Source organism: Carica papaya, chromosome 3 (assembly GCF_054855325.1).
Source record: "Carica papaya isolate Zhongbai chromosome 3, ASM5485532v1, whole genome shotgun sequence".
Classification (NCBI taxonomy): domain Eukaryota; kingdom Viridiplantae; phylum Streptophyta; class Magnoliopsida; order Brassicales; family Caricaceae; genus Carica; species Carica papaya.
Window position 1 is genome coordinate 34,310,984 of NC_142311.1, and position 17,199 is coordinate 34,328,182.

At 33.4% G+C, this 17,199-nt stretch overlaps 2 protein-coding genes across 5 annotated transcripts; both read right to left on the reverse strand.

The window, feature by feature from the left end:
• Positions 1-2,226: 2,226 nt before the first annotated feature.
• LOC110806573 (sequence-specific DNA binding transcription factor) lies at positions 2,227-8,658 on the reverse strand. 4 transcript variants are annotated; one of them, XM_088216735.1, is made up of 3 exons: positions 7,639-8,658; positions 2,812-2,934; positions 2,227-2,518 (listed from the first exon to the last, which is right to left on the reverse strand). In XM_088216735.1, the coding sequence occupies exons 1-2, from the start codon at positions 8,477-8,479 to the stop codon at positions 2,828-2,830; spliced, it is 948 nt and encodes a 315-aa protein (XP_088072861.1). In that variant the 5' UTR covers positions 8,480-8,658; the 3' UTR covers positions 2,227-2,518; positions 2,812-2,827. The 4 variants fall into 4 exon arrangements, with proteins under 4 accessions (XP_088072861.1, XP_021887165.1, XP_021887166.1 ...); XM_022031473.2 differs by lacking the exon at positions 2,812-2,934 and adding an exon at positions 6,861-6,982 and having other exon boundaries at positions 7,639-8,653; XM_088216734.1 differs by lacking the exon at positions 2,227-2,518 and adding an exon at positions 6,861-6,982 and having other exon boundaries at positions 2,806-2,934; positions 7,639-8,654.
• Positions 8,659-12,569: 3,911 nt separating this feature from the next.
• LSH10 (LIGHT-DEPENDENT SHORT HYPOCOTYLS-like protein (DUF640)) lies at positions 12,570-16,731 on the reverse strand. The gene is made up of 2 exons (XM_022031480.2): positions 16,113-16,731; positions 12,570-12,892 (listed from the first exon to the last, which is right to left on the reverse strand). Exon 1 carries the CDS (start codon positions 16,645-16,647, stop codon positions 16,123-16,125), a length of 525 nt encoding a protein of 174 aa, XP_021887172.1. The 5' UTR covers positions 16,648-16,731; the 3' UTR covers positions 12,570-12,892; positions 16,113-16,122.
• Between the last annotated feature and the right edge of the window lie 468 nt (positions 16,732-17,199).

A 17,199-nucleotide genomic window follows, 5' to 3' on the forward strand; every position in this document is an offset into this window, starting at 1 on the left:
TATTCAGAAAACACACCTGACAATACTCGAATTCTTAACTTGAAAAATGAAAAGAATTTTACCACTTGATCAAAAATTGTATACGCGTTGCCTTAAATCAAGTGACTACTAGTATTATAAGCAAACTCTTATTTGTGGGTAATATGAATAATTATGATTTTATAGGAGGATAAAGAGTAAAACAAAGAAAAAGGTTTTGTAAGCTTGAAATAGCTGAAAGAAAATGTGGAGTTTTTCGAGTTTTCTTTTGCTTTCTCTTGGATGCATTTGGGTTTTTGGTATGTTTTCTTCGATTTCTTTTTGTATGCTAGATATGGTGGTTGTTCATAGTGATATAAGAGGGCTTGAGACGAAATTTTGATTACTTTCTCCCGTCTATTAATGTATGTTGATAGTATCTCTCGGAAGAAGAAAAAAAAAATGAAAGAAAGTAAAAAAGAGTGAAAATATGAATAAAAATGGGTAAAATAGTTTGGTAACATAGTATTTATATAAATACAAACGTAGATGTCATATTAGTAAATTTAAAATTATCATGACATAATTTATCTATATCTTATTCTTCGTCAGTGAGATTGAATATTATTAGAGAATATTGAATGTTTTTATATAGTTTAAGGAGTATTTTGATATTTTACTCAAACAATAAATCATGCATAAGAACTATATCATATGTTTAGATGACATTTTTTTTATCAAGTCCTAAACTCCAAGAATATTTTCTTATAAGATTACCCACCAAATGAATCAAAGATTGACAATTGTCAAGCCTTATTGGTCCAAGTACATCTACACGTGTTATTGTAGATCGATGGTTCGTGCTTTTTCTCTCAAGGCACATCTTATTGTAGCCACAAATTTTATTATCATTGTAATGACACACACACACACATATATATATATATTTAAGATGGTACGTATCCTTTATGCTTAGACTAATAGATGCTAACTACTTACATAATTCTATATAACCAAAGTCATACATAATAACTATTTTAATTAGGACACGTAAAAGTACACTCTAATTTTATGAAAAGTATACTCTAATTTTATAATACCAAAGCATGATGTTGTATGCATAAATATGGAATAATTAAAGTCAAATTTTTTATTATTAGAGATTCACAAATAAGAAATTTCATGGCAAACAATTACAAGGGTATACTAGTAATTAAGTCAATCTAACAAACTTGTTCACATAAAAAAAAATCTATATAATTTTTGAATATTTACTCTAATATTATTAAATGAAATAAAATAATATCTTAAAATTAGTAGTTTATATTAATCTATCAAAACTCGACAATATTGATATCACGTTAATTTTACAATTTTTATAAACTATTTTTAAAATTTCTGAACAATTATAATAATTAATAAAGATTTTCGTATATCCCAACAATTATAATAGTTGATAAAAGTTCTCATGTATCATTTTATTTCTATTAATAATAATTGTAAATTAAATCAAAACTAGTAATTTTATTGAATAAAATCTCAATTTATTATTTTCTCTAAATTTTTTATCTTTTTTTCTCTCTACATTTCTCTCTTTCTCTCTCTAGCAGCCTCTCTCTCTCTCTCTCTATATGTATGTATAATTCTCTCTTTCTAAAACATTCTTTATTTCTCTCTCTATTTCTTTCTCCCTCTAAAATTCCTTATTTGCCCCAAATCTTTTAAATCTTTCCAAATTACCTTACAGTTATTTAAACTATTTTTTTTATAAAAAATTATGAATATGATAAATCACATGTTATAAACAAGTTGTACCAAGATTACATTCACTTATAGCAGGATATGACAAAACAAATATCCTTAAACAAGACCACTTTTATATATATATATATAGAGAGAGAGAGAGAGGGAGAGTAAACAAGTATAAATTTGCAAATGAATTTCTAAGCGACCTCAAAATTTATGGCAAAGATAGCCATAAAGAAGACAGCTTTAACGAATTTGACAGCTCAAACAAAGATAGCCGCATATATGCAAGAACATATGCAAACTCTCCATACTTGATTGGGTCTGAAATACATCAAGCTATCCACAGAACAACAACAAAGTTTTTTAATGTCGGTAATCGAGCTCGCTGCATGTGCAAAAATCAATCAGTAACATACATTACTAATTAGTTGGGTGCATTCTCTCAGCATTTTTAAGATCCCAAGCCCAAAACATATGAGCAACAGAAGGTGAAACACATACAGGTATGAGAAGGAGAGATCAAAAAAGGAAAATACTTTGTATAATTTAGCAAGATATTGACAAATTTTAATCCTGGTTCAGCCCTCCTGGTGATTTACAGCTTAAAAACGATAAACAAATCACTTCAAAAAAGGAGGCATTACAAGAAGAGCCAACTTTTCATCCAAGTTTCAAATATGTTCCCTGAAAAAGGATAAAAACAAAAGACCTGTAGTCATAATATGTTCGCTTATCTGGATCTATTCCACCTATGCCTTTAAGTCAAGAACATTGCCTGGCAGTACAGCACCTCCCAACTATCAGTAATTTTCTGCAATAAATCAAAACCCCACTTTAGAAAAGCAAGTTAATAGGGTATAGCTCTATAAGCAACTTCAACTTCAGTGCAATCAATTTTATAGGACAAATTGAGTTAAATAACATAAGAAACTTGTTAGTAAGTTCAGCAAAGTTTATCATCTATCATGTGTTGGACTTGACAAGGATTCTAACATAATCATTTTGCAGAGAATCACTATTTTATCACATGGTTTCAAAACCTCTAGCATAACTTCATAAACTGAGAAAGGTCACCAACAGAAACAAAATGTTCATGGAAATTACTGTCCAGCCATTCAGATCAGGTAGCTACTTCATGAACCCCAATGAAGACAAAGCTCATATTCAGGGAGGAACGAGATCCAATTCTAATTTGCTGCCATATTAGAGCTTTCCATGAAGATTCGTCTGTAAGAAACATCACAAAATTGAATACACAATTTCCAATGTGCGAGTATAATTCAAGAGGATTGTCAGTTCAGGCAAGGGAATAGAGAGTAATTTTAAATAAACAAACAGCACAATATCATGATTTCAGTACAAAATGGTTGACCATTAACTGTAGTGTAGAATGAGAAGACAAGCAAGGATTCTTTCCAAAGGTCTCAATAACAACCAAAGGTTCCATAATGACTCTTAGTATGAAGGGTAGTTTTGATGGAAGATTCCATATCTTTTGTAGAGGTTAAAGTTTGGAAAGGAAAAAGCAAAAACTGAACCGATAAAAGTTTAGTCAATCTGGTAAAAAAAAATGGTATCTTAGTATTTGGTTAATTGATTGAAAAAAATTTCAATATTATAGTTTTACTGAAACACCCACCTATTTCTTTTTTCTTCAATTGAATTAAAAAAAAAAACAAGACAAAAGTCAAATTACACACAAGCTTACTGCTTTGCCAAAGCAGTGATCAAGATGAAAATGAAAACATAATCTCCTCCATTTACTTTAACTTAAAAAAATAATTTTAATTTAATTTAAGTTTACCGCTTTGTCAAAACAGTGACTGAGATAAAAGGAAAAACATAGGCTCCCTGTTAAGAGCTAAAAACACAAGGCTAATTGCTCTTGTTTTATTTATTATGTACTTATATTATTAGGCAGTTAAGCTAAGTTATAAAGGTAGCTCTTGTAGATGGGGGAGGAGTCACTTCTGTCCTGGAAGTTACTGATCATTAGGGCAGTTCTAACTCTGTAGTAAAAGACCAAAGCATGATGTTAAAATAGATTACGCAGATAAGTAATTCCACAAAAAAGTTAATTGAGTTTTCAAACTCTTGGAGGTCCTTGACTTCTCTTTTAACAAGTCTACACCAATAATCACACAAAAAATCATAAAGTAGCAACCATAAAGTTAGGTACCAGAGCTTATCAATTAGGATCATTATCTCTTTCTCGAGCAAAAGATTGAGAAGTTTCTTAAGTGGTGCTAAGAGGTTTGGGCAAAGGAATGTATTGAGTGGAAGCAAGACAGGATAGCTTTTGCTGCCCAACAAGAAGTTCTAGTGAATCTCCTGGAAGCATTATCTGGGGATCAGTCTGCAGATTGTTCCAAAGGCAAGGGAGATTTTTAGCTACCTGACCCTACCCAGTTTCAGGCGCTAGTCAAGTTCTTATCTTCTCAGCTGCATCCTCCATTTAAATATCCAGAAATTGTCAGGGAAAAAAAGATTGTATCTTAACAGTAACTTTGGTACACATGGGACTATTAAATTCTGCAAGAACCTGAAGTGGGATAGAAAATTATCCTGCAATAAAAGGAGAGCTGGTTGTAGAAATTATTTCTGTCACGGGGAAGAAAATAGAAATTATGGCGGCCTGTGGCAGACTTTCTAGTTGCTTTGAGATCAACCGGGAATTTATTTTGAAATTTCCCCGATCTATAGCTTGGACTTCATCAACTCAGGACAAACTCTAGATTTTGGATGTTCTGCAATTCCTTCATCCAGTTTACGGTGCACTTCATCACAACATTCACATGTATCTTCACAGAACCAACAGAATTGTCCCCTTCTAAGAGTTCCTATTGTCAATTTTTTCTACAACCAGAAATTAAGCAGGTAATGATGTAAAACCAGCATGAGCAGATTATGGTGCTGCAATGGAAAAATTCCATCATCTACTGGGTTGCTTGTTCCCTGTGGCAGCATCTAGAAACTACCCAACTTTGACACTTGAGGTCTCACTTGTTGAGGGTGGATTAAATGTCAGGAGCCAAAGACACATGGTTTGGAATCTTATTTTATATACTTATGTAGTTATATTTAGTTGCACAGTTACATAATTAGACAGTTAAGATAAGTTGTAAGGACAGATCCTACAGTTATGTAAGCAGTTACTTCTATCCTGGCAGGCAGTTATCATTAGGACAGTGGTAACTTTGATATAAAAGACCACAGAGCATGATCTAAATAAAGATTAAGCAGAAAAGTAATTCCAGAAAGGTTCTGTGCATCTTTCAAACTCTTGGAGATCATTGAATTCTCCTTAACAAGCCCATACCAATTGATACCATAACAATATCTAAAGTGGGACCACAACAATTTCCCATGAGAATTCTTGCTTCAATGAGAAATCTTGCTTCCATATGTATATATATATATATATATATTAAAAAATTAGTTTTAGAAACTTCAGATAGTAACAAAAAAAGTTTTTAACTAGAGCATTAGCTCAATTGGGCCAGGCTCAGGTTCAATCCACCATGTGGATGGAATTAGACCTAAAGAACAAAGCAAGATATTTCCCCAATAGGTGTTTTATGATTTATGTGTCCACTTTAAAATGTACTACAGGTTCACTCATCAGGTTGATGAGTGACATCAAACAGTTCCCCTGGTCATATTCCGAGGATTGATTAAACTTTTTTTTTTTGAACTTAAACCAACAGCAATCACTGAATATAACTATATAGTAAGGCACTTAATTCAAGTCAGTTAAACTGTACATTATCTGTAAGTTGTCAATTCAATTGCTAGCATACAATATGGCTTAAATTTTTGCATATGTAATCCAGAAAATTTTCTGATACTATAGATTTGACTATCAGCTGAAAAATCCCATAAATCAATTTGATATGTATATGTAAATATCGATAATAGCTGTATCTGAAACTTCAAAGATAGTTAGGCCTAAAAGTACAATCCCTGCATTGTTGTTCCACCCTCATTTTCAAGAATCTTATCGAAGTAGAGTTATAAGAAACTGTGTACTGAACATCAAGGAATCCACTTCAAGAACTTAGAAGCCTCATAAAGGATTGCTTGAGTCTCCTAAGCACATCATCAATTGAAAAAAACTAAAATGTAAAATAACCTCACATAACAGAGTAGACAAACTCCACAGAGAATCTTAGACAACTTGTCCATAAAATGTTCAATATTACAAGTAATAAAATTTGACATTTCAGAATGGTGAATTAAAGAATCTGAAGTTTTCTACAGCTACTAACCAATGAACTCTTCCAAAAATGTAAATATTTTCTAATACCTTAATGATTTAAACATTTATTTGCATTGGATATCACATAGGTAATTCACAGTACAAGTCCCTGTATTTCACGCACAGACCCATAGAACTTTCTTTTTGAACAAAACCTTCTATCTTTTAGGTGATTATAAAGTTAACATCAGATCTGCAATTCAAAATATTAGGATGTCCAAAAAATAACTGTTTTTGACAGGAAGAGGGAATATTCAGTATTTATACCCATGTGATTTCTAAATTTTAACAAAGATGGAACTGTCACCATTGTGGTAATTGAAAGATTGAAGATCTATTTCTTCAGACAGAAACTTCAGTGATTTAAGGTGCTCAGTGATTAAAATTTGGCACTGATGCACTTTACCCATATAACATATCAACCAGAAGAAGAAGAGAGAAGATACAGAGAGATCCTACCTTGACAAACTAATATAAAGATGTACTAGATATCTCTATGAGAAATATTACGTACCATCATGAAATGATCATTGTCAAAATAGTAAAAGCTATCCACTTTGATAATGTCCACACCACAAAAAATATCTATTTGGCTTAAATGATGAAATAAATAGATTAACCAAAAAGTTCAAATGAACCTTAAGAATTGTTGTCCCACTTACGATTCACCACAGCCACTTAAAAATCATGATTGCACCAAAATTCACATATGCAAGACATGAAACATTTGGATAATGGTATTGCATAAAAAGCCTATAGTGGCCGATGGTCCAGCATTGCCAGAGAATGATGAAGAAACTAAAAGCTTGCTTCATATTACTCTAACATGTTTCCAATTTCTTTTATAATTGGAAGATTATTGGCTACTAGAGAAAACAATATACAGGATGTGTACCTAGAAAATCAGACCGCCATCAAGATCGCAGCTCAAAGAATAGCAATTCATCGCTAACAAGTTCCATGACGCTCCAAAACAAGGGAAAGGACTGTCCTTTTCACTCTCAGGTGACGAATTTTCTAGTTGAAAAAGAAAAAAAGGAGGATCACTTTAGAATCTAGTTTGCTATATTATCATGGAAAATCGTATATCATGCAAAACAAATTGATCTGGTGCTTAAAAATTAATCAAATAGTTATATCTCTTGCAGAGGTGCAAAATTCCTTTACCATTCACTACTCTCTGTCTCTCTCTGTCTCTCTCTGTCTCTCTCTCTCTCTCTCTCTCTCTCTCTCTCCTCCCCCCTCCCCCAACACTCCCTTCAAATTCAATTATTCCCCACTAAGATCCCATTAGAAGTCAAAACAAACTACCAAGTTTTAATGGTTGTCACGAGAATCAAGGAGGTCATTGACACGTGAGATCATGTAAAGCCATAAGCCTAAACTGTAACTTCATAAATCGAATTTTAAGTTAAAAGAAGAAGAATAATATATACAGAAAAGAAAAGAAAAGAAAAGAAAAGAAAAGAAAAAGAAAATAAAAGCACATGCTCTAACATAATCGCCAAAAATTACTTACCTAGCAAAAGAAATTTCATCATGTTGACAGTCCAAACAGAAACAAATGATTATCGAAATCAGTCAAGGTACTGCTAACAGTTTTGGAGAATTACTATGCGCCGGTAAAACAGAGTATCATGATTTCAAAATGAAAGAAGATTCTCAAGTCTTACCAGCAGATGACCGCTTAGCAGCGGCGCGCTTCAGCTTGTGAAGCTGAACTTGAGTCTCCACAAAGAGCTGCATCCTCTGGCACTCCAAATCCTTGGCGAATTGCATCCTATGCTTCTCCAACTCGACCATCTGCTTCTGCTTCCTCTCCTCTACTCTCTTGTATATCTCCCCTAGCCTATCTATGGCGTCAGCCAACTCCCTGTACCCCACCTCGCTCTCCACCGTCCTAGTTCTCTTCCTCCTCCGCGTACTTCCGCTCCCGCCACTCGACCTTGAACTCTCCGAGCAATTTTCCTCAGCAGCAGCGGCAGCGGCGGCAGCAGCAGCGGCAAAAGCCGAGAAGTTGCGGCGGAAGCTAGAGTCATCCGCCGTCAACGACGCTGGCCGCCTCGGCGTCGCCGATCTAGGTCCCACCGGAATCGGAGAGATCGCCAATGCCGGAGGAGTGAACTTGGGGATAGTAACCGGCGGGGAAGTCCCGGCGGTCGGGAAGTTCGGACCGAGAAGAGCATCGAGGCCGGGGAAAAAAAGCCAGGAACTAGTGTAGGAACCGCCGGAATCTAAAACCCTAGCCTTCTCGATCTTATACTTCTTCTTAAGAGTATCAATGCGGTTTTTACACTGGATATCTGTACGGAAAGGCTGGGGTTTACCAGCGGCGGAGACATGAACGTGACGGTCGTTGACGGCGTTTGCAACCTCCTGCCAATGCTTCTGCCGTAAGTTACCGCGGTTGAGCTGGAGGAAGCGGTCGCCCCATGACTCGATGAGCGTGAAGGTGGCGTCCTCGCTCCAGCAGTCGTCACGGCCTGATGACGGAGTGCCCGCAACTGCATCCATTGTTGACGGCGGTGCAGACGTGGTGGAAAACAGTTGGACGGTGAGCGAGATTAGGAGTATCGGCCGGTGATGGTGAGGATTTTGAAGACTGCATGTATTCGTTTGGGTTTATGAGGGAGATGGTTTAGTAAGGTCGAGTCGACGCCTAAGGTGGGACTTAGGCGCGTGAGCAACGGGACGCTGATTCTCAATGACTGTGCCTTTTTTTTTATTAATATTTTTTTTATTTGTCAAATAAGTTTTTTTTCTAAAAAAATTAATTACCTTTTAAATTTTGGCCACAAAGAACACAAAATTTTTAAATATATATTTTAATATTTTAAATTATTCAAACATATATATATATATTTTAAATATATATACTATTTTTGGTCACCTCCACAGAAGTGAACTAAGTTCGACTCTTATTTTAGGCAATTTACCAATAAATTTAAATATATATATATATATATATATAATGAGCATTTGTAAAGATCCATACTTTGGTGTCTATATATATATATAAATGACCAAAAAAGAAATGATCTACGTTTGCCTCTTATTTTAGGCAATTTATGATAAAATCAAAAGAGAAAAAAAAAAAATATATATATATATATATACACCTAGTTTGGTGTGTGTGTGTGTATATATATATATATATATTTTGTTTTTTGCGCGTCCCTATCCCTTCATCCAAAAGTCGTCAGCATTCTACAAGTCTTTTCAGCGATGCATTTGATCCGCGAAGGAAGAAACTGAGTTCTCGGTTGGCAAATTCATTTAATTTTTTCTCTGATAAATCAAATCGAAGATGGCTCACAAATCTAAAAAACCATCTCCATCACACAAATTCCTCTCAGAATCTAGCAGCACAAACTATTCTCGACGCAGACATCGTAGATTACCCACCAAAGAACACCAAATCCATGAAAATTATACTGAGAATTCTGACTCTCCGTCTCCTTATCAATCTCAAGAAGATGAATCTGAACCACCCATGGATGCCTCTTGCACTGACTCTCCATCCGAACCCAGATGCAGTGAATCAGTTCCCAGATCAAGATCTGGTCTAAACAACCCAGAAGTAGTAGATTCTCGAGATTTTCCAGGGGGAAATTTCGAACCTTATTGTTCATATATTAATGTGGCACCTCTACCGATCTTCCATGGAAATTCCAATGAATGCCCTGTTTCCCATCTAAGCCGGTTCATAAAAGTTTGCAGAGCAAACAACGTGGAATTCCCAGATGCTCTGATGAGGATTTTCCCCGTTACTCTTGAAAGCGAGGCAGCACTTTGGTACGATCTAAACATTGAACCCTACTTCTTTTCACTTTCTTGGGAAGAGATGAAGTCCTCGTTTTTGCAGGCTTACCAACAAATTAACCTAACAGAGCAGTTGAGGCATGAATTGATGATGATGAATCAAGGAAGGGAAGAGTCTGTGAGATCATACTTTTTGAGGCTTCAATGGATATTGAAGAGATGGCCTGAGAATGGGATTGAAGATAATTTGGTCAAAGTGGTGTTCGTGGATGGATTGAAGGAGGAGATTCAAGAATGGGTAATCCCACAAAAACCAGAGACTCTAAAAGAGGCATTGAGGCTTGCATTTGGGTACGAGCAAGTGAAGAGAATGAAAGGTTCGGATATGAAATGTGGGTTTTGTGAGGGGAGACATGAGGAGAGATGGTGTGGAGTTAGGGAGAGAATGAGAGAGTTTTGGAGGAGAAATTGCAGGGAGAATTTTAGTGGCGGTGAAGAAGGAAAGGAGACTGGTAAGTTGGGTTCACCATCAATGGGGGATTATGAGATCAGTGATGAGAAAGGAGATGATGGAGGGGAAGAAGGGATGACCATGTTGAATGAGAAGAAGAAGAGTCAGTGTCAATGTTTGAAGCATCAGTGTTGGAAGAAGAAAATTGATAGGAACTCTAGTTTTTCAGACAGCAAATCTGTTCCTGATTGCTGAATCGTTTCTTATATATACATGTTTTATATATATATATATATATATATACACTAGTTTTTCAAAGTTGGTAAATTTTCTTGTTAAGTTTCTCATGTGTCAAATAAATTAGTTGGAAGTCAGATGTCATAATTAACACAATTCCAAAACTGGTACAGACTTGACATTTATTTGTGCTTGATAATTGACATTAATGGCATGGAACATATCCTTTTGTGTCACAGGTGAGGAAGAAGTGGAGGAGAGTGGGAACTCTTACATTGCTCCTCAAAACGACGTTGTTTTAAGGAGTCAAAGTGGGAGCCCTCATGAAGGTCCTTAAAACGACCTCGTTTTGTGGAGCCATTCGTGAGGTTGGGCCAAGCCATATGTGGGCCTGAGTAAGATTTGTATTTGTATTTGTATTTGTATTTGTATTTGTCTTCGTTGGTCGGCCTGAATTTGAGATTTGATTTTGGACTGGATTTAATCTATGAAGTTAAAGAGTAGATATTTTAATTGTTGTTTAACCTATTTTAAGAAATAAAAAATTATTTTTATTACCAACACATTAAATTCGAGAAATATACAATACATGTTAACCACCGATACAAATATTTTCGACCTTTGCAACGAGAAAAATTAGTGTAGAACCTTATTAATCATAGTGTATTAAATTAAAAACTTTACTTGAGACATGACTAGTTAATTTAAGAGTAGTAGTAGTAAGGGAATTGTAGTTTAATACAAGATTGCAAAATATGATTGCATTAAATCCTCCAATAAATAAGTCTATCATTAGTTGCATATGCATATGCAATAAAACTTACCTACTTTTAGGCATTTAGATACGTATTTGTCATTGTATTGCAATTCTTAAAAGATTCTACTTAGTTGTGGTTGACGGGTCTAATAGATATGAAAATATATCTTCTTATAGAAGAAGATATTATTGTCACGAGCATATATAGTGTTTTTTTTAAAACCGAATGATATATTTAGGATTCGTGGTGGAGGAACTATTAAGATCAATTATTAATTCGGAAGGAGAGGATAGAGAGCCATCGATATAGCCTGAAAAGTTTTGATAGTTAAGTATAAACTAAAATTGTATCTTCCGTAAAAGATAACTGATGATGGTTGAGTTTGATGGAATATGAAAAGTGAGAGAGTATTTTAGGGAGGAGGAGATGGACGATATGATCGAATTGATTTTTTTTAAAGGTAAAATTTTTTTGTTGGTCTAAGAAGATGAGATAATTATTAAATTCCAACAAAGTACACACATGAGCCATGCCCAACATCAATAATCAATCCCACAACCCGTAACATTTTTTTTTACATATTAGAATTGACAAATTTTGACAGTAACTAAAAAATTATATTAAACTATACAGATAAAATAGTCGTCATAAAATTAACAAAAGACAGTACCTACTAAAATAATAACTTATGAATAATGCATTCGAGACAACATGTGATCGATGCACGATTTTAAAGTAGGGCAAAGTGTCAGCTTGTGATATTTACGGAGAAGTAAGTTTTTAAATGATAAAGACACTCTTATTGAAGTAAAAGAGATGACATTATTAAAGATGATAGAAAATGTAGCAATTGCTAGCAAATTCTATATTGATATACATATATATATATATATATATATATATATATATAAACCAAAACTCGATTATAGAAACATGCTAGTATTCAATTAGAAGTGGTTATAGAAATTATGATCGTGAGTGATTTATGATAAAGATGAGAGAGAGATTGTTTCAGAGTTTATTATTTGGGTTTGATACCATATTATTAGATGAAATAGCAAATATAATTTATAATATTACGATACCACAATATAGACATGTCTACAATCATGTTTGCAAAGTAATAGTGAAATAAATTAAATACATATTTTTACACCATAAATACAAAATTAATTATACAACAAACAATATAATAATTTATATTCTCCACTACCATACATGTTTTTGTGATTTTTCTCATGGGCATGCAATGCTACGACGTGCCAACTATAATTATAATTGCCAAAGGCTTGAGCTTACATGATATAATACAAAGTAATGACAAGTGAATCAACAAATAAATTAACAAATCATTATATATGTGTATATATATATATATATATATATTGTGTTCATAATGTTCCAAGCTGTAGAAATATTTGCTTATAAAGAGATTGAAATGCAAGTAAAATGACTTACGTTCCTGATCTAATAAAAGAAAAAGCTTATAAATTTCGACATAATTGCAAACAAAATGGAGAAGCCTAAGCAACAAGTTTCTGGAAGCAATATATATATGTAAACAATCAACTCCTGAGTTATATATACTATATATATATATATATTGCATGCCAATATTGACAAAAATCTTAAATCAACACAAGCAACTCACACTTTCAATCACTTCTCTCTCCTTGAATCTCATGTCATCACCTCCATTTGATTCATTTCAACATTAACCTGCAAGAATCAATTCCAAACTGAGTTATTTTATTTACGATATGATAAAACTGATTCTCGTTATTGGGTTCGATGGAGAAATTATTAAAGATAATTAAGAAACATTCGAAGAGAAAGAGAAATTATTTCGTGATTAGTTTTTATATCTTAATAAGAACCAAGTATGTTATATAATTTTTTTTATCCATAAAAATATTAGATCAGATTTTAACTCGTTTTTGTTACTCAAATTGAGAAAAACTTAGCATTATGAAATGTTCACTTTGTCAGAAACACGATAACTTTGCTCATACTTAGCTCAAGTGGCCACCGGAACTCCATCAACGTACTAATAAATTAAGTTCTTGACTCTATTAAACAATAAGTTAGTCACCGTTAATTCATAAGATATCTATAAGTAACAAGTTCTACGTTTTTAGGAAAGTTAGAATTCGTAACTTTCAAATAAAACATAAAAATTCTAACTATTAGAAAATTGTGTTATTGGTTTCATAATTGAAATAGATTCTAGTATTTCATTATCACATAAGGCCATTCTTAATTTAATAGTTTTCTCTAATTTGATACCAATAATCAGACCTTGAAGCTAGCCAGACCATAAAGCTTAACTTAGTGGCTTGAAGATAATTAGTAGTCATCTATTCTATCTCTGTGGTAGCTAGCTATGTAAGGCAACTATATATATATAGATTTGTAAAGTTGTTCTCCAAGTAATGGCATATCCTAAAAGAGTAAATTAAACACATATACTGCCTGTAATTGATCTTCTTTTTTTCCAAGTCACTAACAAAATCAAAGTCAACAATCATACATTATTACCTTAGTAATTTACCCAAGTATTGAATATATACATTTGGCCGAGCAGTGTATATATAGGTTTTTGTAGTCAATCTAAAACAAAACTCTGCAGGAAATGAAGCTAGATAGGGGAGAGTTTCATGTTAAGTTTATGGCAAACATATACAGGCATATATACATATATATAATATAATGCAGAATCAGGAATGTATATAAATATAAATATAAACATATATATATAAAGCTAACCAGTCTTGAAGATATCTGTGTTAAAAAAACAAAAAGAAAAAAGTCATACAGAGTTTTGTAGTGGTGAGGGCACTATAAACGAGAGATAGAAAAGGCAAGGATGAAACAAGCTGTAATTATGATTAGTAAGTAACTTATAACGTGCAGCAGAAATTGAAAGGGATATGTGTAGAGATAAGTTAAAAAGAGATGGAGAGAGGTCACTAGTACGAATTGCAGACCGTAATAAAAGTATATATTGTCATGTTCCTGTATACATGTGTGTGTATATCTGTATATATATATAGCTCTTAATTGCAAAATACTTCTCTTACAAAAGAAACTAAAGTAATTATGAGATTACCTCCATGTATATATGAATGTTACAAGTAGATATGGTGGGTGATGAAATTAAGTTAATACGGCACTTGGGTCTGTGTATATATATAGATATACATATACATGTATATGTCTGTGCTTTTGTGTGTCTGGTAAGTAGAAGTAAACAACTTAACTAGTGTTAGCTAAACCAAAAACAATGGAGTAATTAGAATATATTACGATGAAACTTATTAGTGAGTAGTTATACTGAAAACAAATCAACACATATATACATATACATATATATGTATATATATATATATATATAAAGCTGATTTGAGGACCTCCCATACAACAAAAGGTTACTAGCAGGGAGATATAAGTTAAAAATATATAATCTAAAATGAACCCAGGTACTGTGAATGGAATAAAAACTTAGTGACCCACAAAATCTAAGTTGGACAAGAAGAAATCTACTGAAGGTACAAAGAACAACGACAATGCAGACAAAATTTCAAAATTACCCTTACAAAACAAAAGATCTTCTGCACTAAGCAAAAAACAAAAGCAATCAGTGGGGGGGCATTAATTAATTAATTAATTAATTAGTAATTAATTCGAGGGTGCTGTTAATTAACCTTTAAACTACCAAATCATCTTGTGATTAACTATAATATAATTTAGATTCGCTTTTTAATAAACTAAAAATGATAATAAGAATAATAATTATAATTATAATAATAATGCCGGTTACCATTAAATTATATTTTAACAAAAGCTATGTAAAAAGCATGAATAATTAAATTAATAAGCACGAAATCCTTCCTCGAGAAGGTTTTTCAAGAAACCTTAAACGTTGATTAATCATTTGCTTTCAATCATTTGTTGGATTTTATAATATATATATATATATATTAATGTGTGTGTGTGTATATGTATATGTATACAAAAGTTTATGATCTCACCTGACCATTCATGGGGCACAAGATCCGCAGAATCTTAATTAAAAGAGTCAAATTAAAGAAATTATATATGGTAAATACAATATTTTATTAACTTTTTGCAACTGATCTTAACACATTGGTTTTGCATAATGTGTTTAGACGAGAAGACGAAGGCTTTGAAGGTGAGAGAACTTCTGTATGCTATATACATACACACACATATATGTATATATATATTTACACACACCCACACACACAGCTAATTCATGTACTTATCCTTTACTTATAACCAAGTCTTCAATGTCCTAGTAAGATTGTATTCGCAGTTTAAGTACAGAGGTATGAATATATACACATACACATATCAGCGGAAAGCACCTGCAAAATTTTCCCAACTATATATCTGTGTAAATTGACAGACCCAATTCTATTTAATATCAGATCTACTTAAAATCAAATCATGATGAACTCTTGGACATATATATTAGCTAGGTTCCATGAAGATGTTTAAAATTAACCTCAGCAAAATCTTTCATGTGTTATTTGCAGATTAGGGTTTCGGTAGTATATATACATATGTATATGTATATATCTGAGCTAACTTGTTCAAAGAATTATTATACGAGTTGGGGATGCACAGAAATGGAGATCTACATCTGTCAATTCAATGCACTTATACTGGATCAAACATCCACGAAAAATTCCAGTATATTTTTATAATTTACAACTTAATTTCTAACACCATTTACGTATAATTCACTTGGTCTTTCTAGTAGTTGTGATTTGAAGAAGTTAAGTGTGCAAAAACTCATATAGTGCCATCTATACACACACACATACACCCATATAATAAGCTTGTAACACATAATATGACTGATTAAATGAAAATTATGTGTATAGATGAGGAAATTAATTAATTAATTAATTACCAGAGAGAGATCAAGAGAAGTGCATGGTGTTGGAGGTTGATTCATCACCTCCCTTGCTTTGAGCAGGCTTCTTTTTCTTCTTCTTGTAAGGAATCCCTCTTGCCTTGGCTTGACACTCCCTTACCTCTCTGAGGTAAACCCGAATAGCTCCACTAGCGAAAGGATTCGTCTCCGGTGATCCTCCGTTCTCTTCGTATGCAGCTCTAAGCCTTCCGATGAGCGCATCAAGACTTCCCCAAGCCTGCCTGAGAGGACAAGTACAAGGAGCCGGCGGTTCAGGCTGACCATAAAACATGCAGCCTTGTAAATGAACCTTAGTCTTTCCAAACTGATCAAGATACCGAAGAAAATCAAGAACATGATTAGAATTACACTGAGAAAGAGCAACGGGGGGTCTTTGATTCTTCAAATACTGTCCAAAAGTGTTCCAATCTCTTCTCTTCTGAGATTCATAACGACTGGGAGCAGCTTGCTGATGATGAAGATCAACTGATGAAGATCCTTCTGCTATGTCTTTTCCTCTTTCGTTAGACATTGCTTTGATCTATATAGATCAAATTAAGTATCTGAAAATCAATCTTGTTTTTCTAAATAAGGCAAAAGAATTTGAAGGGGGGGGGGGGGGCTAAAGGAATAGTATGATGATGAAGAGAATTATGGAGATGAGTAGAGGGAGGGAAGATGATGTCTACATCATGGGGGATACTGAATAGACATGACATGGGCCCTTTCTACTCCTCTTTTCTTCAACTTTCATTTTATTCTTCTTTTTCAATTAGTGTCCGTTTACCTTGCATTAACATTTAAGTCTTTGTTTTTATTTTTTATTTTCCCTATATACATACAATAATTGTATATATGTCAGTTGTCTATCAGTACTTGATCCAATATTGCTACTAGTCTTAACATGTGTACCATTTTATGATTAAGTTAATGGCACTAATATATACTTCCTTTCTACTACAGCTTTGCGCTTATGATTAAGGATAAGAGTACGACTTGTGATAAAAAATTTCACTATCCAAACACGCCTCCAGCTTGGTTCATGTACTAATTCCGTAGTTTTCTCACGACCAATCACTGAGAA